We start from the raw sequence: 24,065 nt of genomic DNA, 5'->3' as shown, positions 1-24,065 counted from the left end.
GCACTCCAGCATTAGGAAGTCAGAGAGGGGAGGAAGGACCGGAAATCGAAGCCTAGAGAGAACAGCCAGAGGATAAGAGGAAATCAAAGAGAGTATGGGATCCTGGAAGCCAGATGAAGGAAGTGTTGCTGGAAGTCAAGAGTGACTATCAAAAGGCTCAGATAAGCCCAAGGAGATGAGAATGGGTCATCAGGTTCTTTAAAGTGAAGGTTATTTGAGACCTTGTCAGTAGCATTTTTGGTGGGATGGTGGAGATAGGAAGGTTGACTGGAATGCATTTACAAGAAAAATGAAAGCAGAGGACTTCAGGAGAGCAAAAATAGACAGCTCTTGAGTTTGCTAAGGGAAGGCGAGATAGGGGTTGGTAGCCAGCAGGGCACATGGTGACAAGAGAGGGTTTTTTGGGGTTGTTGTTTTGTTTTAAGATCAGAGAGATAACAACATGTTTGCTAATAGAAATGATCCAGAATAAAGAGGAAGGTTGATTTTGTAGGACCTGAAAGACTGGGTAGAAGAGTATCTGAGCAGGTGAGGAGGGATGAGTTCTGGTGCCCAAGTGCAGTGGTTGACTTCAGATGGGAGTAGGGCCTCCATCTGTATAACAGGAGGGTCGGAGGGGACATGAGCACAAATGTGCTAAGTAGGTAAGTGTGCTGGGAGTTGTGGGAGCCCTTTTCCTAGTGCTTCTGTCTTCTCAGCTAAGTAGGAATAAAGGTTAACTAAAGTGAGGAGAGGTTAGGAGGTGTTAGGGGTTTGAGGAAAAATGCATCATCAAGCAGAGCAGAAAAGGGGAAAGACTTGGGAAAATACAGAGTAATTGCCAGACTGTCTTGTCAGCCCACTACAGATTCGGGGACATGTATTAAAGACAGACCAGGCCGCCTGATTATATGATTCCTTCTGGGCATGTTCAGCTAGTGCAGTTGGACTTCAACAGAGTTGTAATTTACCAAATGACTATGGCAGACTAGCAGCAGGGTGTGTGCAAGAACATGTTTATTTATAAAGATTGACTGTGGCATTTAAGCTGGGTAAGGAGGAAAGAGGGACAGCAGGGCCATGAGGAAAATTGAAACAATGGAAGGATCTTTGGATCATAGGCCCTGGCAGAAGAATTATTGTTGACAAACCAGAGAGAATGAGCTGAAAAGATAGGTGTAATCAGAGAGTGGGGTACATGAAACTGAGATTAGATATTGCTTGTAATTATTGGTAATGATAAGATTCAGCATGTGATCATGTGGGTGAGTAGCTAAGACAAGTGTGAGGACAAGATCATTGAAAGAGAGGGATTATGAGATTGAGGCAGCCAAGATGTTGGAAAGAGCATATATTGAAACCATAGAGAGTTATGGCTGAGATAGTACCGGGGAAAGGAACAGTGAGTGAGGAGCTGAAATCAAGAAATAAGCAGAAATGACTACAGTTAAAGATCCCAGCCACAGCAGGGAATAGAGGGTCATATGAACTGAGGGTATCAATTCAGAATAGGGTTTTTGGCGAGGTGGAAGGGAGAATGTTCTAGAGCTGGTGATGAAAATAAGGACATCTTCCTCATCTCCAAGCCAAGTGTGCACATTACAGGAGAAAAGCAACCACCGTTTGAGAGAACTACCCAAGAAGCATGTCCTCAGTGGAGGTGAGGTTTCAGCTAGAACAGTGTTTCTCAGCAGCAGCACTCTAGACATTTGGGCCAGATCATTGTGTTGTGGGGTCTGCTCTGTACATCATAGGATGGTCAGCAACAACCTTGACCTCTATGCTCTAGAAATACCTCACATACACACAGATACCACCCCAGTTATAACAACCAAAAATATCTCTAAATATTGCCAAACGTTTCCTACCTTTTGTTGAAACCACCACTATATATATAAGCCACATTCTGAATTCTCTCAGCGTTTCTGAGATTCATTTTACAGAGATTTTAAAAATCATTGAACTCAGGTGAAAACTTTGTCAAGATTCTTGTTTGTAATAGCAGTTACTACAAAAAGTGTTTTCTAACAGACAAGGCAGAATTTCCTTTGTTATTTTAATTGGTATTCTATTCTAGTTACAAAACTATTCTAATTACAATTCTATTCTAGTTACAAAAACATTCTGAAATACTGTATTTAGATTTTCCTTCCTGCATTAAGCAAAATTTGCATTTTGTAAAAGCAAAAGTTAGGAGTGCTTGGGGTGGCTCAGTTGGTCAAGTGTCCCACCTGAGCTCAGCTCATGATCTCACAGCTCACGAGTTCTAACTCCACATTGGGCTCTCTGCTGTCAGCACAGCTCATATGCGTGCGCGCTCTCTCTCTCTCTCTCTCTCTCTCAAAAATAAATAAAAATATTTTTTAAAAATTAGAAATGGAGGGACGCCTAGGTGACTCAGTCTAATTAAAAATAATTAGAAATGGATAAGAAACCTAAATATAAAAACTAAAATTATAAAAATTCTTTTTAAAAAATTTTTTAATGTTAATTTTTGAGAGAGAGTGACAGAGTGTGAGTGTAGGAGGGTTAGAGAGAGAGGGAGATGCAGAATCTGAAGCAGGTTACGGGCTCTGAGCTGTCAGCATAGAGCCCAACACAGGGCTCGAACCCACGGACCGCGAGATCATGACCTGAGCCGAAGTCAGGGGCTTAACCAACTGAGCCACCCAGTGCCCCAAAATTATAAAATTTCTACAAGGAAGCAGCAGAATATCTGCTCCAACATGGCAGAGTAACTTCACAGTCTTGGAGTAGGCAAAGATCTTTTAGATAGGAGCCAGAATGCATTAACCATTAAAAAATAATAAAGTAGACTTGGTCAAAATTAAATACTTCATCCAAAGATACCATTAATAAACTGAATAGACAAGAAAATAATTTACAATACATATGTCTGACAAGTGACTTGTATAAATAAAAAAACTCTTACAACTCAAAAACAAGTTAAAAAAACCTGGATGAAAATGTTTGACCAGGCACCTCATAGAGATTTACATGGAGATTTACAAATGATCAATAAACTAATGAAAATGTGCTTAATAGTATTAGTCATCAGGGAAATGCAAATTGTAACCACAGTGATATTCCACTGTGCGTACCCATTAGAATCCATGAATCAAGACCTGATCACACCAACTGCTAGTGAAGATAAGGAGCAACTGGGGCTTTTAGACACTGCTGCTGGGGTGGGAATGGTACCAACACTTTGAAACTGGTCTGGCAGTTTCTCATAAAGTTAAGTATACATCTACCCTAAGACCCAGCAATTCCTTTCTTAGGTGTTTGCCCTAGAAAAAGTAACACATAATGTCTATAAAGACTTCTAACAAGAATGGCAGCTTTGGCCATAGTAGCCAAAAACTAGAAACAACACAAATGTGAATGTTCAACAACAGTAGAATAGAATTCTACTCGGCAATAAAAAGGAATGAACTGCTAATATATGCAACACCCTGTATGAACCTCAAAGATGATGTTTGAAGAAGCCCAACCAGAATAGCGCATACCGTATGACCCCATTTATACGGAATGTTAGAATCGGTAAAACTAACCTATGGTGAAAGAAGTCAGAACAGTGCTTGCCTCTGAGAGAGCAGTGTAGGATTGTCTGGGCAGGATCACAGAGTTTTTCTGGAGCGATAGAAATGTACATCTTTTTTCTTTTTAATTTTTCATTTTATTTTAGAGAGAGTATGAGCCAGGGAGGGGGGGAGAGAGAGAGAGAGGGAGAGGGAGAGGGAGCGAGAGAGAATCTCAAGCAGGATCCATGCTCAGCATAGAGCCCAACATGGGGCTCAGTCTCACAACCCTGGGATCATGACCTGAGCCAAAATCAGGAGTCAGACACTCAACCGACTGAGCCGCCCAGGCACCCCGGAAATGTTGCATATCTTGAGGCAGATGCGGGTTACATAGGTATATGCATTTATCAACTCATTGATCCTGTGTGTTCAAGATGTAGACATTTCACGGTTTTTAAATCTCAACTTTTTTTGAAAAAGTAATTTATACAAATTTATTGGCATTCCTCAGGCCCTCCTGCTGATCTCTTTTTACACTTTAGGAATAGTTTGGCCCAACTTTAGAGCTAAAAATGCTGGGGTATCTAACCCATTCTTAGGCTGGAAGAGGTGGAGCTGAAAGGAGAGGTTCCTGGGAAAACATTAAGCGGGGACCTGAAAGGGGAGTGCCTTAGCTGTGTGCAGAAGCACAAATGAGCATCCAAGAAGAGAAAGAAAAAGCATGTGAAAAGGCAAGACAGTGCAAGTGAAGTGTCAATTTGCGAGGAAGAAGGGAGGCAGAGGTGAGCATGGTGCTGCTACCTGCCTGACTCTTCTGGGGAATGTTGGAAAAGTCACGTCCAAAAATAAACCACTTTTATGTGAAAATCTTTAATGAACATACAACATAATACATGTAAAATCATACTTACGGTATGGCTTGATTTTAATGAGTGTAATAAAAACCGATAAAATATTTGGTAAGAATGTTTGTAGAGTTTAAAAGTTGTTTGCAAACTTAGTATTTCTTTTGGTCTGATTTTTGATGACACAGATTTGACCTTTTTTTTTTTTTTTTTTGGTTTCAGGGTTCAAAAAGGATTCTTCGCTCCAACGAGATCATCCTTCCAGCTAGTGGACTTGTGGAAACAGAACTCCAATTAACCTTCTCCCTTCAGGTGAGAAGCTACTGAATCTTAGGTCACTAATGTCTAGTCTAGTCCCCAGGTAGTCCTGCAGTCTGGAGATTTTTCTATCCCAGAGCAGCCACAGCCCAATGAATGAAAGTTACCCAATGAATTGAGCTTCTGTGGCTAGCCTGGAGGGCTGAAGCAGTCACTCAGCCAGCCACAGTGAGGATGCTGAGACCCGAGTTCTTTTTTTTCCCTTTCCTTGGATAAGGCTGTTGGTCCCCCACCCAATCTCGCTCAGCCCCGTTACCTCTCCTTAGTAATCTGCAGCACACACTCCAGCTGAGTGTGTCCCCTTCAGTCTCATTCTGCCCCCATGTTGTAATCTCAATTCCTTCCCTTCTCCTTATGCCTCTTTAGTATGTCTCTCTCTCTCATCACAATCCCAGGATCCCAAATTGAAGCATATGGAGAAAACATTTGATCACTTGGCAAAGAAAGAGGCAAAGTTCTGAACACGTGTGTACCACAGAGCTACAGAATGGAAATCAGGCACCAAGGAGAATCGAAGCCTCAGCGGCAACTTAATGGTGTCTCCTTCACCCCTGGTTCCCCCCACGCAGCCCCCTTGTACAGACAGGAGATAGTGAAGCACGGAAGGATTGCATATCCTCCAACAGGACCAGAACCCAAGGGCCCAGGAGCTCATTAACGATGCTTGACTCTTTTGTACTTGGCAGTACCCTCATTTCCTGAAGCGAGATGCCAACAAGCTACAGATCATGTTGCAAAGGAGAAAGCGTTACAAGAACCGGACCATCTTAGGCTATAAGACCCTGGCTGTGGGACTTATCAACATGGCAGAGGTGAGGGGGCACAGTCTCCAGTCTTTAAGTCCGAGAGTTTGTGAGGCACGCCAGGCCCAGCCAGTTGAGCCTGCTAGCAAATGATTTTGCCAGCCTAATGGCTGGGTGTTTCATTTTATTTTACAACTTAATTCTGTTTTTGGAAATTCAGGATATCCCAAGTAATTGTTCTTTTTTTTTTTTTTTTAACGTTTTTATTTATTTTTGAGACAGAGAGAGACAGAGCATGAATGGGGGAGGGGCAGAGAGAGAAGGAGACACAGAATCTGAAGCAGGCTCCAGGCTCTGAGCTGTCAGCACAGAGCCCGATGCGGGGGCTCAAACCCACGGACCGTGAGATCGTGACCTGAGCTGAAGTCGGATGCTTAACCGACTGAGCCACCCAGGCACCCCAGTAATTGTTCTTTTTATCCCAAGTAATTTCTCCCTCACAAAATGTTTTTCTTTAAGTTTCAAAGAAAATTCAAACTTACAGAAAAATTGTAAGAGTAGTGTAAAGAATGCCCATATACCCTGCACTCAGATTCTTCAGTGCTAACATATTACCACATTTGCCTTATTTTTCTCTCTCTATATAAACATTTATGCATATTATTTTCTTTTTTGAACCACTGAGAGTAAGTTGCAGACGTGATGCCCTACTACACGTTAATGCCATACTATGTTAATTTCTTAAAAATAAGAATACTCTCCTGTGTAGTCAGCATCATGCCCACCATAAAGGTCAGGACATCAACACGGATATAGGATCATCATCCAGCCCACGGCCCCCGCTCAGATTGTGCCAAGTGTCTCGATAATATCCATTACAGGCCCAGGATTTAATCTGGGATAGTGTTCATTTAATTGTCTTGCCTTTTTAGTCTCCTTCAATTTTCAACAGTCCCTCAGATTTTCCTTGTCTTTTATTCCTTTGACTTTTTTTAAGAGTACAGGCTAGAGGCACCTGGGTGGCTCAGTCAGTTGGGTGTCCGACTTCAGCTCAGGTCATGATCTCACGGCTCGTGACTTTGAGCCTCACGTCAGGCTCTCTGCCATCAGCACAGAGCCCGCTTCAGATCCTCTCTCCCTCTCAATAAATAAACTTAAGGAAGGGAAGGAAGGAAGGAAGGAAAAAAAAAAGAGTACAGGCTAGTTACCTCGTTGGATGTTCCTCAGTTTGGGTTTGTCTGATGTTTTCTGAAGATTAGATTCAGCTTATGCATTTTTGGCAGAACTACCACAGAAGTAATGCCGTGTTCTTCTAAGTGCTACACAGGCAATGCTCCATGTCGATTGGTTCCATTTCTGGAGAGGTTAGCTTTTATTGCTTGGTTAAGATGATGTCTGCCAGGATTTCCAACCTAAATTAACACTTTTTTTTGTATTTCCCAATTTAAAACAATATTTTATAGGGAGATGTTTTGAGACAGTGTAACAAACCTTTTTTCTCATCATATCTTCAACTAGTTTTAGCATCTATTAGTGATTCTTGCCTGGATCAATTATTACTTTGGTGCTTGCCAGTGAATTTCTAATCCCATCATTCCTGCTGCATATATTAATTCACTTTCTATTGTAAGGCAGAGCTTTCTCTTCTTCCCCATTTATTGATCATTTCACTTATATGTGTTAGTTATGGACCTGTGGATTCCTGTTTGCTTCAGTGGGGTTCAATCTGTTTCTATCTTTTTTTTTTTTCATGCTTAAATTACCTCAGATTTGGCCAGCGGGAACCCCTCCAAGCTAGTCCCTATATCTTTTTTGATATGTGCCATCATTCTTTATACACTTCTTTACTTTCTGGTACAAAATAGCATCTTGTACTTTCCCTGACCCAGCCTTGGAGTGAACTGATTCTCCAAAGAGTCCTGGTTCCTTTTGGCGGAGAATAGTATTTAGAAACCATTGGTTTCTAAATGGGTCCCATGACTATTAAGAGTTATTTTCCCAGCTGGAGTGTCATTGCTTCTACTCCCCCTGAATAGACAGAGCTAGGAAATGTATCTGCATATGTGCTTATGCTCTCATACACACATACATACACACCACACGCATGTCATACCTGTTTCCCTGTCTGTCTGTCTGTCTGATCATGAGCTCACACATTCCAATCAATTCCAACCCAACACCATTGGTCTTATGCTTGCCTTTCCCCTGTCCATTGTTCTGATTCCCTCCTCCAGCAGGATGAAAGCAGGCTCCCATTATCTTCAATATGTTTGCTCATTTGTGTAGTTCCCTTATGTGCCAGATAAATCCTCTTAACCCTGACAAAGGGGGAAAAAAGGGGGCCACAAATAAGTTTTATTTTTTTATTATTTATTTTAAACCGAAGCAATGCTTTATTGCAACGACAAAGCACCAATTCAGTAAGGCATTGACACATGGAGATTCAAACAAATGTCTCTGAACAGAGATGTAGCAAGACTGCTTTTTCAAGTTCTTAAAAACAGGTTCTCAAATCAAAAATCAAAGCATCGGAGCAATCAAAAAAATAATACACCATCATGAAGAATATATATTCATAAATATTTATACTAGTAACAAGGTTTTTGGATCTATAACTTTTGGCAAATTCCTTCAGAAAAAAATTAGTGTAGATACCAACCATAAAGTGAAAAAGTGTTTTCTTCCGTGGAAACAAAGAGCCAATTTGAAAGTAAATCTATACAGAAAATACCATTATCCCCGGTGAAAAAAGCTGAATATGGATGGATATCTCCAAGACACAACAGATTTTCTCTTTTCAGAGGTTCCACCTGTAGGGGCCATGAAGCATGTTCATTTCAAACATCACAGTATAGCCCAGCAAAACCTTGGGGCGCCTGGGTGGCTCCGTCGGTTGAGCGTCCGACTTCAGCTCAGGTCATGATCTCGCGGTTCGTGAGTTCGAGCCCCGCATCGGGCTCTGTGCTGACAGCTCAGAGCCTGGAGCCTGTTTCAGATTCTGTGTCTCCCTCTCTCTCTCCGACCCTCCCCCACTCCTGCTCTGTCTCTCTCTGTCTCTCAAAAATAAATAAATGTTAAAAAGAACTTTAAAAAAAAAAAAACCTAGGTCAAGTGGAGGAGCCTCTATAAAAAGTAGTGTCAACAATTCCATCCAAATAATACAAGCTCTAAGGAGAAGAGGAATTCAAGGGAGACAGCAGTCTCTCTTTTTCCCCTTTTCCAAGTTTTCTTGTTTTTAATCTCCCTACATCTGAAACCAAAAGATCATTCAATTCAATCCTTTTTCAAAGATTTTGGAAAAGCAGTCTGTGAAGAAAATCCCTTTAGTGGGGAGGGAGGTCCAGTCATGTCAAAGATGACTCGCTTTGACAAGCTCTACAAGGAAAAGCATCCTGTCCACAAGTTATCCTTGTTCCTCCTGGTTGAATTCAGGTCAGCTGATGGATTGCCTAGTTCGCCCAAGACATTTCATTTGACTGAAATTCTTCACATCTACACATGTATGTATTCTGTTTACAAAGTTTCATCACATGAGGGGTGCCTGGGTGGCTCAGTCAGTTGAGCGTCCAACTCTTGATTTCAGCTCAGGTCAGATCCCGGGGTCGTGGGATCAAGGCCCGCATCAGTCTCCTCACTGAGCATGGAGCCTGTTTGAGATTCTTGCTCTCTCTCTCTCTGTCCCTCTACCCCACTCACGCTCTATCTAAAAAATAAATATTTTTTTTTAAGTTTTATCACATGAAACTAAATTATGTCAGTATGTTTTTTGAGGTCTAAGACCCCAGTTTGTACTATGAAGAGTTGTTCTTTAAATGCTTTGTCAGCAGAGGTTTTACATGATACTGGTAGATTTTCTGGTTTATTTGTTTTTTAATTTTTTTTTAACGTTTATTTATTTTTGAGAGAGAGAGAGAGACAGAGCATTAATGGGGGAGGGTCAGAGAGAGAAGACACAGAATCTGAAACAGGCTCCAGGCTCTGAGCTGTCGGCACAGAGCCCGACGCAGGGCTCGAACTCACGGACCGGCAAGATCATGACCTGAGCCGAAGTTGGACGCTCAACCAACTGAGCCACCCAGGCACCCCGATACTGGTAGATTTTGAGAGCAGGCCCCCCTTTTAAAAACTGAAGTCCTATCAGTACATCATTTCTTGTCATCAGTAGCAGGGATTTTCCATCAATTTCCTGTTCCCAGAAAGCACTAGTTTGCTCCTCAAATCCTGCTGTTTGGAAATAGTTGACGACATGCATGACGTCAGGATCTAGTGGCCTCCCATTCTTCCATTCTCATGAAACACCCTGCATGGCTGGCATGGAGAGGTCTTCCCCCTGTGCAGAGCTCTGCGGCTGCCATGCTCCCAGCTCCTGTGGAGCTGGCCCACAGTCAGTTTTAAAACTTAGGTCTGGGGGCGTCTGGGTGACTCCGTCAGTTAAACGCCCAGCCCTTGGTTTCAGCTCATGTCATGATCTCACAGTTGATGAGTTCGAGCCCCACATCAGGCTCTGTACTGATGGTATGAAGCCTGCTTGGGATTCTTTCTCTCTCTCTCTCTCCCTTTCTCTGCCCCTCCCCTGCTCACTCACTCTTTCTCTCTCTCAAAATAAATAAATAAACTTAAAAAAAAAAACAAAAACTTATGTCTGTGCTTTAGTACATTAAATAGGAAAGTTTCTGTGACCTTAATAAATAGAATATATGAGATTGTGGCAGCCCATCTATCTTTCCTCTTCAGGTTTTGAATAAGTATGAGGGACTATGGGGAGTGAAGTATTATGGATGCCATATTTCCCCACCTGTGTTTTCTTAGGTACTATAGATCGTTTTTCCCATTGCCAGACACAGGTGATCACCATCTGCAGGCTGTCCCCAGCCTGGAGAACTAGTTCTCTGTCGAGGACTAAAACTAAAATGTAGTCCCAGAGATTAGCCATCATTTTCAGGCTCGAGCCTCGATTTTCTTTTAAGCACAAGGCCTGACCAGTGACTGGCACTTCTGGAGATAATTTTCAAGTAGGAGTTTGAAGGCAATGGCAGAAAAGTAGGCCTGGATTTGAAAGATAGTGAGAAAGAAAATGTATTAGCAGAATGTCATTCCCATCGGCTTGCACATCCATTTGGATTTATCAAAATGGACAACTCACCTCCCCTAGTAAGGCATTTGCATTACTGCCCTGTGGTCTCAGGTGATGCAGCACCCTAATGAAGGCGCTCTGGTGCTTGGCCTGCACAGTAACGTGAAGGATGTCTCTGTGCCTGTGGCAGAAATAAAGATCTACTCTCTGTCCAGCCAGCCCATTGACCATGAAGGAATCAAATCCAAGCTGTCTGGTAAGATGTATGTGGTATCTGGAGGCCCTGTGGGTCAAGAACAAGCCCATCACCTGTTCCCCATCCTGGGAAAGCTGAACTTGATGGGGCCTAAAATGTTCTTGTGAAAGAGAAGTTTAGAGATCCCTCAAAATAAAACATGGCTTACCATGGCTGGGGCCCTCGCCTCTCCCCCAGACCTCTTTCCGCCCAACGAGAGCCCTGATTCCAGCCAACCAAATTCTCTTAGGCCAGATCTTCACACTTCAAGGTTGTCTTACTAAGGTGTCTCTTTCCAGATCGTTCTCCTGATATTGACAATTATTCTGAGGAAGAGGAGGAAAGTTTCTCATCAGAACAGGAAGGCAGTGATGATCCGTTGCACGGGCAGGTAACTTTCCACAGCCCCTCACATGTAGTGTCTTGAGAAATAATTCCAGACCCTCCTGGGGTTCCCTAACTTCATTCCATGCCTTTACCCACTTAGGACCTGTTTTATGAAGATGAGGATCTACGGAAAGTAAAGAAGACCCGGAGGAAACTAACCTCAACCTCTGCCATCACAAGGGTGAGCCTCGAACGTCTGGGGAATGTTTACCTGAGATTTTCAATTTGGAGGTAGGATGAGAGTGCTATATTGAAACCTCCTGGAGTCTTTTTAAAAATCTGCACATGGCCGTTCCCTGAAGGTTCTGGTATACCCCTCTATCTCCTCCTCCTCCTCCCCCACCCCCACCCCACCCCCACCACTACCTAATTAAAAGTCACTGTTGTAGAGAAGCAGTGTTACTTATGGGAGTGTGTTATATTTTTCAGGTTATGTCAGGATAGAAAATAGGTTGAGAAACCCTGTTTTAGACTTTAGAGCAGAAAATGCTTTATCGAGAAGCAGAACACCTCAGACACCCCATGTTCCCTCTCAAGGAGGTTACTTCAAAGTATGTCCTGCCTACCACATAGACAGACCCAGTCTTCTCTAGGGGTATCAAATTTTTAATCATTTTAACCCAGAAATAATAAGCTAGTGCTTAGAACTGTAAGCAATTGGTAAGGTCTAATTCCATTGGATATAGTTGGAGAGATACAGACATATAGATATAGATACAGATATTCTCTCTCTCTCTCTCTCTCTCTCTCTCTCTCTCTCTCTCTCACACACACACACACACACACACACACACACACACACACACACACTGGATATATATACATTGGATATATTTGGATCCTTAATGGATCCATAACCTTAGAGGCCAAATGCCTTTGAATTGTGTCTCCTACATAAGATTCCTCAAGAGTCACTATTTTGGTGAAATTAAGAGTCCTGGACTGAGACACTTAATACCTGGATTTCTAGGTTAACCTTGGTGGGTTGTTTTTTTTTAATTTAATTTAATTTCCAGTATAGTTAACATACTGTTATATTAGTTTCAGGTGTACAGCATGGTGATTCAGCAATTCTCTAAATTACTCAGAGTTCATCATGATAAGTGTACTCTTAATCCCCTTCCCCTATTTCAGCCATCCCCCACCCACCTTCCCACTGGTAACCAGCAGTTTGTTCTATAGCTATAGTTAAGAGTCTGTTTCTTGGTCTAAGTTAACTTTGACTGATTCTGGAGTTCCTGTGCTAAAGTGTGGGAGAGTCAAAGTGCTAGAAACTCAGTTTCATTTTTCCTGACACATCCTGATTCTCTAGTACAGAGCTAGCCTAGGGACCCCAAGAACAGAGATTCCTATCACCTTCAGGAATGAACTAAATGTAGGCCAGACCTTCCAGATGTGTTGTATCTAAACCTGGCATTCACCATGAAACAACACTGTCCTCTCCATGCCTCCTGAGGTATCATTGGGCTTAAATGTAAATTCTCAAGACTATGGTCTTGATTTCCCCCGTTGAATAATGACTAGAGAGTGTGAGAACTGCTTCATTGTCCTCAGGTGTCTAATCCTTGATTGGCACTCCAAAATGACCTGGATAAGGCATGTCCCCAGAGCCTTAGACATCTTGTATCATTGTACTCACAATGGGAAGAGACTGGAGGATCACTCTGTGTTGTAGCTCCTTCTGTTAAGTTTTTCTTTTTCCTGCTCTGTAACCAAAGAGAGGTCCTACTTTCTTCCCATAGGATGCCTCCTGGAGCTTTATAAATCCCCTCTCCCTGTGGTCTCCTATGAACCAGCTTTACCCTGTTATATGACCAGAGTTCAGTGCTCCTATTAATATCCTCTACCTCAAAGGTTGTTCTTTGTTTTTATTTTTTTTTATTTTATTTTTTTTAGCTCCAGGCACTTTCTAGTCAGATTACCAGAGACTTAGTAACAGTTCTTTAGTTTCTGTCTCCTTTTGTACACATGCATTCTTCTCTCCCTACCAAGAATACTTTGTTCTAGACACACTAATTGACTTGCTGTTTGTTTGTTTGGTTGTTTGTTTTTTCTCCGCTGTGGATGCCCTTTCTACCTTTGGAGCCCCTGCTTTTTCTTGAAGGCCTGGCTCAGCCTTACTTGCAAGTTAGTCTCTTCCGTCTCCAGATGGCAAGTCTATCATTCAGTCAGGAAGTACTTAAGACCCCAAGCTCATCACTGTGCCTGGAGTTTGAGACATTGAGATAAGAAAGGGCTCGTCCATACCATCAAGGAGGTCACAGTGTCTAGACACAAACGACGTCTAAACAAGTGGCTGCAACATAGTAGAGTAGGGGCTAGAAGATAGAGTTTGGTGTAAGGGACAGTGATGGCACTAAGGGGAAAGTGACCGACTCTGAGCAGAAGTGCCAAGAGAGCTTCACAGACCGGATGCAGAGAGATGGGTTTCTAAGGATAAACAGAGATTCGCCAAGTGGATTGGGGAAGAATGTTTAGTCAGGGCAGAAGGTACCGTGTGTAAAGGCCCAGAGGGGTACAGCAGCATGCCATTCCTTACAGAACTATAAGCAGTTTCCACTTGAATGCTGGTGTGGGGTGTTGGTTGGTGATGTGAGGCTAGAGACCGGCAGAGCAGCCTTCAGACACACATGGGCCCGATGCTGCAGCTCGTTCCCTGGACACTGGGGACCAATGAAGACCTCTAATTTGGGGAGAGTAACATTAGATTTGCATTTGTGATAATCACTATGGACTCTGGAGAGAACAAGACTGGAAACTGGCCGGGAGCGTGAGGGTTGGGGGAGTGTCGGTCAAAGGCCATTGTGGTGATCCCACAGAGTTGTGGGGAGAAAAAGGCCTGGAGGAAAGCAGTAGTATTACAGATGAAAAAGAGCATAGAAGTTAGTGAACACTCGGCTGTGAGGAGAAAGGGGAGGGGAGGGACTCGAGGTTCAGACTCCTACAATCAGTGGGGGTAATGGTACCCTGGATAGGAACACAGGGAGAAGGTGATGAATTCTTGGAAATGCTGGGTTTGAGGTGCCTGTATGTGCAGGTGGAAATCACCAAGCAGCACCATGGATCTGAAGGACTGGAGAAATGGATGAGCTGGAGATGTGTGGGTGGTGGAGGGCCCTAGGGAGAGATGAGCCCTCCTTCCATCTATGCCCACAGCCCTGGGAACTGCCCCAGCATTAAATGCTCATGCCTGCTTCCCTGGTGGGTTTTATGTGCCAGAGGGGAGAAACTCTTCCCGTCTTCGTGTCCTCCCACAGCTCTTTACAAAGTGGGCTCTGGATCACTCTGTTGACTTCACTTGATCAGTCCACAAATGGGTATTGTTTGAGAATTATTGTGCAATTTGTCCCTACAGCAACCTAACATCAAACAGAAGTTTGTGGCCCTCCTGAAGCGGTTTAAAGTTTCAGATGAGGTACGACCCCTTACTCCCGAGGTTGATGGTGAGTAGAAGAATCTCCTGAGTTTCACCGTCGTTCCTGGGGTGTGCTCTTTCCTGCCACTAGGAGTCAGGATTGCAGGACCCCCAAGTGAGAACATAGCTAAAGAAGGGCTTTAAGCTACTTGAAAAGAGAAGGGAAAGCTTTCCATGTAGCACCCAAAGTTTCACGGTACCTGGAAGCAAGGGTAGCATGGTTATACTCAACTGTTGTTTAATACCACGCCTCTGCTACGGGGTGCCAGTAACAAATCTAGTTGTTGTTGTTGAATTTTCCCTCCTATTGGACGGGGAACATTGTGAGCAACAGCCTGTGAGGTAGGGGCGTCCTCAGTGGTCAGCCCTAGTTTGTGGGATTGAGCCCCACGTTGGGCTCTGCACTGTCAGTGTAGGAGCCTCCTCGGGATTCTCTATCTGCCCCTCCCCCACTTATGTTTGCACTCTCTCTCTCAAAATAAATAAATAAACTTAAAATAAAAACTAGAGATGCCGTGTCCTCCCTGGGCTCTGACCGGCCTGGTGCCAGTTTTCACAGGCTTCTCTTCTGAATGGACTGGAAAGAGATGGAGAAGAAAATTGTCAAGAGGTGTCTTTGTCCTTCTGTGGGCTCCTGGAAAATGGAACCGGCCTGCACAGAGTTACAGTCCTCTGGGTTTTCTTGTGCCCATGCTTTGGCAGAAGTACATTAGCGCTTGTACTTTTCTTCTCATGCCAGGCCCATAGTGTGGAGTGGTAGGGAGGCACTGAAAGGGAAAGGTGGCCTCACCACATCCCTGCTCTCAGGATTAGATCACAGAAAGGACACTAAGATTACCCCGATGCATGTGAAGCTATGGCATTGCCCCTTAAGGACGACTAGTTAAGGAGGCCAGTTGGTACCTGTCCAGGAGGAAAGAGTTATACATCTACCATAGTTGTTAATAGAGGTAACCCCAAACTCAAAGCTTTTTGTCCCCCACAGGTAGGCTTCGGGCTGGAACACGTATCCCGAGAGCAGATACGAGAGGTGGAAGAGGACTTGGATGAACTGTATGATAGTCTGGAGATGTACAATCCCAGCGACAGTGGCCCTGAAATGGAAGAGACGGAGAGCATCCTTAGCACTCCAAAGCCCAAGCTCAAGTGAGGCCCAGACCTCTTCTATCAAATTGTCTCCCTGCATGTCTCCTTCCTAAGCCAGCACAGTCTCCTAGGCCCCCTCCCTCACTTCCCCTCCATTACCAGGGAGTTTGGCTGCTCACCCTGTTGAACCTCCAGCTGTCTGGATAAGGATCACTGTTTTTGCCTCTAGCCGGCAAAAGTCCTGATAGGACTTTCCTGAAGTCCTTTGGTCCAGGCCCTCCTTGTCCACTCTGCTGTGTCCTTCCTCAGCGGGCATCCTTCAAGCCCGGGTTGTTGATCTTTCTTGAACACTGCATCGCTACCCAACCTTCCACGGGCTGCTGCTCCGGGCCCCGGTGGCCACTGACCCTGGCTGTGCTTCTTTGCCGCAGGCCCTTCTTTGAGGGGATGTCGCAGTCCAGCTCACAGACGGAGATTGGCAGCCTCAACAGCAAGGGTAGCCTCGGCAAAGACACCACCAGCCCTGTGAGCAAGACCGACGGATATGGGGGTTGGGGAGAGGGACCAGGGGAGTGTTGGGGCTTAACACTCTGAGCACTCTGCTCTTGGCTCGTTTTGTGACCTTAGAAGAGCAGTTTTATCTTGTGTCGACCTTGGGTGTCCTCATCAGAGTCCTGGCTGGGAGCTTGGTTCTTTGTGGGCATTGCTGTGGCTGTTTGGGTGTTCTTTTTTGGTCAGTTCCTACCACGACTTGGAGCCTTCCTTCCCAGAACACAGAGCGCCTCAGATTTCTCCCTCAACATCTGTAACATGGTAGCTGGGAGTGTGGCATCCTGCCAATGTTAAGCAGCTCTGCTTTCCAGCCTAGGTAAAGAACGTAAAGAGGCAGGAAGCCCACCTACATAGGCTTTATTCCTAGGGGGGGGCAGTGCCCTCAAAGAATTAGGAATTTAGCGGGTAGATTTCCATTTTGCCTGACGACCCAAAGGAAAAAGTTTCTGTCTGCTGTAGCACCACGGGAGGCCAGCATCACCCTGGACCATGCTCTGTTCCTACTTGGGAAGGCTCCCCTAGCAGTGGATCAGGGGTTGGAGCCTGGGTTGATGCTGTATCTACCTCAGGCCCTACGAAGCTGTTCTCATTTACAGCTAAAGGGAAGATGTTGTGCATGATTTTAGTGTCGTTTACGGTGTGCTGTTGCAAGCCCAGTGTCTTTTCTTTAGATCTAAGAAACTGAGTCCTTTAAGTTCTGTTCGCTCCACTTCAACAGAGGGCATACAAAACTCACCTTGTGAATAGGTATTAATTGTGAAGAAATGACATGTGAGGTACTCCATCCCCTGAAAAGTACTGTGTCTGTGGAAGGGCTGCCATCCGTCCCAGGGGTCTGCAGACCCTGTGGCAGCTCATGGGTCAGCTCTTGGGCTGCCTTACTGCTTGCTGCCACCAGGTGGGGCCGTCTCCCACCTCATCCCTCTTCCCAGCAAAGGCACAGCCGGCCGGCACTGTCTGGCCCTAGAACAGTGGCAGCAGGTGGCATTACTGAAGAAATGTGGGGTGGAAAACTGCAGCCCACAAGGAGAATCCCTCCACAGAGAAGCCTCTGGCATGCCATTTGAAGACCTTGCACTCTGATCTGGAGCTGAGGAGGCCTCACCTTACTATTTATGTGGCTTGTAGCTGCTCTCCCTCATGGGCTTTCTAAACGGCCCTCCTGAATGGTCAGTGTCCACATAGACAGATCATTGGCCACTACAGCCAGATTCCATCTCAAATATAAATACAAGGGATGACCCTTCTAGAGAGAAAACCGGCACCTGGCCAAAGGAGAACTGTTTCATAGTGTCCTAGGAATGCGGAACAAGGAATACTGTAACAAAATGCAATTATTAACTGAGATAATGCCCCCCAAACACTAAGCATAACACCTAACATATAATGAATTCTCAATAAATGGTAGGGATTGTTGTTATCACATCAATACATTATTTTATACTAATGAAGGTGTTTCTTGGTGGATAGAACTTATCTGTAAGTTCTACTTCAGTCCCAGTTGTTTGGCTAACACAGTTTAGAGAGAAGAACGACCGAGCCTCTGAGCCTCAGGTGCCTTAGAGTTAGCATAGCAGCCCAGTTAGCTCAAAAGTCAACTGAGTATCAGTCTTTACAATATGATGGCCCAAGGGCCCTTATCTAAGCAGAACTTTTCTCTGGGCAGGGGGGAACTGAAGTTGAGAGCATGTGTTCTGGAGTCAGACCTCTGAGTTTGAATCTTGACTCCATCATTCCACTGACTGTGTGATCTGGGGCAGTTGCCAGGCCTTGGTTTCCTCGTCTACAGAGTACCTGCAAAAGGCACATGCCTTGTGGGGCAGTGTGAAGATACCATGAGAGAATGCGGGTAAATCCTCTGGCATGTGCTCGCTGGATAGATGTGTTGGCTTATCACATGGGAAATACGCAGTAAAAGCAGTAAACGGAGGCTGCTGTTGCTGTTCTTATTATAGTCTCAGAACCATTTCGGTTCTGGTCTCCTGAAATTGTTAGAATGTCGATGTCTTTTTAGTGAGTCCTTCAAACTCTAGCTCTGTTGGCCAGATTTCAAACTTGCTTTGCTGATTCTCTGTGATATTTCTGTTTTGAAGAGCCCCATATGTCTTGATGTGGATGTAGAACTCTGGGATCCTTTAGTATGAAAGGCACTTGGGGAAATACATAGCAAGGCCATGCTTTTACAGGGAAGCTCCAAATATAGAAGGAAAAAAAATACTGAGATCACGCATATATAGGCAGGTATGCACATGCTGCCCAACTTTTATCCTCTCTTTCTGATTTCCTAGCATTGTTATTTGTTTTTCTTAATCTTCTTTTTTGTTCCCCAGTTTCAGAGGATTCAGTGTATCACTGAAACCAGAAGGAATTTCTGCTGATACAAATTATTACAGTTGTTAGCTTTCCCAGGACTTGAGTACACAGTAGCAGCAGAATTTGGTTTTCCAGGCTAATAACAAGAGACCCTGACAGTGCTTCAGTCAGGGAGGTCGAGAGATACAGCCTTTCAGCCGAGACTTCCTGCTGCTAAAAGTTGCTATTTCCATTGCACTGTAAATAACGGTGTTAGAGACTAGTACTTCATACAAATGAGAGCCTAGATACTACCCCACTCTGCCCCCCTCACAGGAGCATGTACCCTCCCTGTAGCACCAGCATTGCCCCATGGGCACAGCACTGTGGACTGGTGGCATCTGCCTCCAGTGCTACCCAATTAGACACAGCTGCTGCACGGCTGTGTTCCAGGGTTCTGGGGTGAGAAAAGCCCTTCATATTTATAGGAGCAAAAACAGAAATTTGGAGAATTGGGAGTTTGCTCCTAGTGGGACTGCTTGGAACATCTAGAAGAGTCCGTGAATAGCCAGCAGGTTCCCTTTAACCCCAGGCCAAGTGAAGGTTGTTGCAGCTTCACCATGGAAACGATTCTGTACTTGTCCCAGGGCTTGACGTGCTACTTTAAAACCCTTCAGCAGAATGGTGTTATTGCCCCAGTTCATTCTCTTTAAATGTGTTTAATTCATTTGTGATACTGAAATCCAAAACTGAGTGAAATCATCTTTAGTCTTAAATCTAACCAGGACTTTCCCATGATTCTGGACTCTGTTAACATTGGTTCTTCATATAGACAATGTAATGAACTAGCTTGCAATCTGAGGCAAACTATTATGTTTGGCTCTGAGCCAAACCATCTCAAGATTTGGGGTCACAAGGTCTAGTTAAAGTATGTTGGTTAGTCTTGCAGATGGTTTAGGGCAGTGCCTCCCAACCAGGGGTGGTTTTTGCCTCCTTCTCAAGGAACATTTGGCGCTGGCAACGACCAGAGACAGTTTTGATTGTCACAACTTGAGGGGTTGGGGGTGTTGCTGCTGGCACTTAGTGGGTAGAGGCCAGGGATGCTGTTTAACATCCTGCTATGCACAGGACACATCCCCCACAACAAAGAAGGGTCTGGCCAAGATGTCAGCAGGGCTGAGGTAGAGAAACCATATGGTGTAGATAGAATATGACACAGGGCCTACATCTGCTATAGTTGTTCATTAGTTTTCCAAGTACCCCCTTGAATTTATAAGCCCAGTGTTTCTCAGTACTATTTAATTTACTCAGAGGAAGGAATTTGAGTGATTGGGAGGAGGTAGGATATCTTTGATCTTTCCTGACTCTCTGGTTTCCAGAAAGATTCACTAAGGCCAGTACCTTCCCTACATCTAAGACCCACAACAACGCTCAAACTCTTGTGACTTTTACGTAGACATCTGCACAGCCAGAAACAATGTTAGCAAATACGAAAAATATAGTTCTATGTGTCAGTTATTTACAAAGTAAATTTTTAACGTTTACGAAAAACACTAATAAGAGTTGGGGACAGAGGGAGAATTAATTCACACCTAAATGGCGTAGCATTGGGCGTGTTTTGCTTAGTATATTTATTTATCTTGAGGGGTCTGTAGATGTTTCTACCAAGCAAAATAAATTTGGCTACCATGGATGTCTTTAGTCTCAAAGTCAAAGACCTGAACTGTAAGATTTTCCTTCCCAGCAACTTCTGAGAAGCAGAAGAGGCCCCGGATGTCCTCCGAGGGCATTTACTGTCCCCAGAGTTAGAGGCCTTGCGGGGCCCATACAAAGTCATCTGAACGCTGATCTTCTCTTCCCTGTGACATCTTGTGAGAGTCCGAGAGATGAGAGTTGCTGGGCTCTGAGTTGCACTGTGCTACTGATTTAATGACGACAGAATAGCTGATCCTTCTGACACTTAGTTTTCACCAAACACACTTCTTAGAAGATGGAAATTCCAAAGATTTTGATGAGATCTTCAAATTAAGTGGAAGCATTTTAAGCTTCCGAGGGACCAAGAGAACCAGTTAGAATGGTAGTTATTTGGATGGTGATGACTAATTATTCTAATTTTTGCAGATGGAATTGGCTGCTCTAGAAAAAGTCAAATCTGCTTGGATTAAAAATCAAGATGACAGCTTGACTGAAACAGACACTCTGGTATGTGCAGCTCAGTCTCCTGTGTAACTTAGTTTTTGTGCCTTTAGAAATAAAGCCAAAAGACCTTCAAGACCTCCCTGGGAATTTTGCCTACGTCTGTGGACTTGTGAATGTTCTGTGTTCTCTTTCTCCTGGAATCCTTACCCATGGAATATAACCTACCCTGGAGACCAGGTCATTCCCCAAATTAGCAAACCAGAAATGTCCCCATTCTGCTCTTTTATTAGATCTGATTAAATGCTAATTTGGATAATTTCTCACTATCTGTCATCCTTATTTACTTCTGCGAGATGACAACCAGTATCTTCCCCTGAAAAACCATCCCTTCCTCCAGAGTTGCTTTTAGTGTGAGCAGGCAGCCTACACGTTAAATCTCCAAGTGATTATTGGTCAAGTCCTTCCCCTAAGAGACTGGAGCTGCCCAGGAGGGCGAGCCAAGCCCTAGAGAAATGGAACGTATCGCTTGGAGTGCCCAATTTATACACTGGCTCCACACATACTTACTGGGTAACTACATGTGCTAAGCACTAAAGATGCGAAGGTGAGAACACCAAGGCCTCTGCCATCAAGACACCACCCTCCAGGAGGAGAGCCAAGCTCTGCACACCTGAGGTTCTGTGGAGGCTCAGGGAAGGACAAGTGATTCTGACTGGAGGGGGACATCTGAGCTGGGCCTCTCAGAATAGACTGAAGTTCTTCCAGTGGGACCAGAGGCTGGACACAGTGGGTGGGAGGGAGCAGAGAACTTTACCAGGTACCACTGGGGGGTGTGCTATGCATTAGCCTCACAGTGAGACCTGGTAGTTGACAGAGTCCAGGGAAGAATTATCTTAGGCTTCTGTTTCCTATAGTAAATAATGCTACATCAAAGATCCGGTGAATAACCAAACATTAGACTTGATGCAAGGTTAATTTAAAGCTTACTAGACACTTGCACTTCATAGTTCACCAATAATCTGAAAACCCAGCTTCCACTCTTGCCCGACTGTGGTCTATACTGCAGTGGTCATTTCAAAATGAAATTCCAAGAAACAGAGAGGGGAGGGGGAGAGGGAGGGAGGAAAGGAGGAAGGGAAGGAAGGGAAGAAAAAGAAATTCTAATCATGTCATGTGACGATCAAAATTCTCCTCCCCACCTAAAAAAGCCAGATCATCAGCCCAGGTTTGTGTGTTGACAAATAATAGTTCGTAAATGCAGAGGACAGATCGAGTAGCAAGAGACAGTACCCAGCAGAGTGGGTACACTCCATTAAATTGAACAGTAAACTTCCTCACTGGAGAGATAGGTGCAGAACCATGTGCTTCTAGGAAAAGAGAGCGAGAGACGGACCCTCGTTGTGAGACTCTCCAGGCTCCTGGGTGGTCACTGAGGGGGAAGTAACCCTCGCTGTTTCCTTTCCTCCCTGGCAGGAAATTACTGACCAGGACATGTTTGGGGATATGAGCACAAGTCTGGTTGTGCCAGAGAAGGTCAAAACTCCCATGAAGTCCAGCAAAACAGATCTCCAAGGTTCTGCTTCTCCCAGGTACTCGAGATTGGAAGAAAATCCTAAAACAGGGAGGGTGGAATTAAGGAAACCAAGCAGATGGTGTGAGGCTTGTGACCATAGTTAGCATAGGCTCATGGGCGGGGGAAGAGTGGCTGATAATGGCTTTGGGGTCACGGGGGCTATTTAACTACCTCCTTTCCACATCTCTGGCAGCAAAGTGGATGGGGTACACACGCCCCGGCAGAAGCGGAGCACACCCCTGAAGGAGCGGCAGCTCTCCAAGCCCCTGAGTGAGAGAACCAACAGCTCCGACAGTGAGAGGTCCCCCGACTTGGGCCACAGCACGCAGGTACCCCCTCCCTCTCAAGGCCAGGGCCCTCTGAGCATCCCTAGACCTTGGCTTCTGTTCTGTCATCTTCCTTGGGCAGTTAGGTAGAGAGAAAAGAGGGAATACTGTGGAATGTTCTGAATAAAAGTCTTGAAGACAGATCTAAATCAGAGAAGTCTAACATATGTGTTACTTACTACCAGTGCGGAATTGGCTTCGGTGCTGATCTGCAGGGAGCAGAGGAGGGAGCAGGAAATGCCAGCATTGTCACAGCCTGCCATCACCCCCAAGTGGCAGTTCCACACCTGATTTGTTCTGCCTCCATCAGACCTCAGTCTAGAGATTGTGTGGTGAATCAGTTATTCTAGAGGACAGCAACCGTCAATATCTCATTGGACATCACCCACCTGGACTCAGATACCCTTCGTACTACTATGGGCCAGTTAATGTGATTTCAAGCTGGCAAATCAACAATATTAAAATATTTTGATTAAAAGACCCAAGAGTAGGCTGGAATAGAAGCAGAAGAAACCAGACCTCAGGAATTATTTTCTCTTTCTGAAAGCCAGTGGTATCGGGGCTTGGGGAAGGAACCTTTCTAAACTGGCACCTCACACAACTACACTTCCTCCAGAGCTAACAGCAAGCCTGTTCGCTTACCTGATAAATAGCACCAAGAGAAAAGTCTGTGTCAACGTGGCTTCCTGAGTTTGCCGCTATTGCATAGCTGAAAATGAACTGGAGACCAGAATAGCCTGTGCCTGGGGCGAGGTGTCAGGTGTCATCCTCCTTGCTAATCACTGTTCCTGAAGTACCTTTTGTTCCCTGTGACAGTGGGGCTCCCCACACAGTACCCACTGCCGCTCTCCTTGGTTCTCTCCCCATTGCCCTCAATTTCGTTTCTGTGAGCACCTGGTAACTGTTACCGCCCTCCTCCTCTCCTGGTACTTCGGCTGCATCATTACCCTTCAGGGCATGCTGATCGTGTTTCTAGCTTAGTCTGCCCTCCCCCTCCTCCTTCAGGACTACTGCTGGGGCTTTGTTCCTGGTGTCTGAGTGTGTTCTCTGAGGACTCTCTGCTTACTCTTTATCCTTGTCCTTTCCATTTTGCCCTGGCCAGTGGGATACTGGGTCTCCTCCAGAAATTCCCAGTGTCTCCCTGTATTCTCCCTGAATACCCCTGCCCCAGAGATTCTCTACCCTAGTGCACCCTGCTCTCCCCTCACGCTCCCTGGGGACTACCTGACAGACACATTTGTCCCTGCAGATTCCAAGAAAGGTTGTGTATGACCAGCTGAATCAGATCCTGGTATCAGATGCAGCTCTCCCAGAAAATGTCATCCTTGTCAACACTGCGGACTGGCAGGGCCAGGTAAAGCGCTAAAGATGGCAGGGCTGGGGAGGAGGGGTTCTGGGGAGCAAGAGGCAGGACGTGGAGAAATGGGAAAATGATCCCCATGTCTCAGGCCCCTCTTCCCTGAACTCAGCCTGTAGTTCTAGGCTCCCGTCCCAGTTCTGTCATTTTCCGGCCTGTGGGACCTCACGTCACTAACTTTTTGTACCTCAGCTTCCTCATCTGTAGAAAAGTGATAGTG

General features: G+C 44.9%; 1 protein-coding gene across 2 annotated transcripts in view; it reads left to right on the top strand.

The window, feature by feature from the left end:
• PACS1 (phosphofurin acidic cluster sorting protein 1) overlaps positions 1-24,065 on the top strand; it is a 151,510-nt gene that overhangs the window by 115,891 nt on the left and 11,554 nt on the right. For both annotated transcript variants that reach the window (XM_049642733.1, XM_049642742.1), the window contains exons 3-14: positions 4,571-4,660; positions 5,353-5,478; positions 10,595-10,739; positions 11,018-11,109; positions 11,206-11,286; positions 14,461-14,520; positions 15,506-15,666; positions 16,038-16,131; positions 20,572-20,652; positions 22,063-22,178; positions 22,356-22,491; positions 23,738-23,842. In XM_049642733.1, coding sequence (XP_049498690.1) covers positions 4,571-4,660; positions 5,353-5,478; positions 10,595-10,739; positions 11,018-11,109; positions 11,206-11,286; positions 14,461-14,520; positions 15,506-15,666; positions 16,038-16,131; positions 20,572-20,652; positions 22,063-22,178; positions 22,356-22,491; positions 23,738-23,842 — 1,287 coding nt within the window. The remainder of the gene's footprint in view (positions 1-4,570; positions 4,661-5,352; positions 5,479-10,594; positions 10,740-11,017; positions 11,110-11,205; positions 11,287-14,460; positions 14,521-15,505; positions 15,667-16,037; positions 16,132-20,571; positions 20,653-22,062; positions 22,179-22,355; positions 22,492-23,737; positions 23,843-24,065) is intronic.

Source organism: Panthera uncia, chromosome D1 (assembly GCF_023721935.1).
Source record: "Panthera uncia isolate 11264 chromosome D1, Puncia_PCG_1.0, whole genome shotgun sequence".
Lineage (NCBI taxonomy): Eukaryota > Metazoa > Chordata > Mammalia > Carnivora > Felidae > Panthera > Panthera uncia.
Note: the sequence above shows the minus strand (reverse complement) of the source record. Positions and strands in the feature narration are given on the sequence as shown.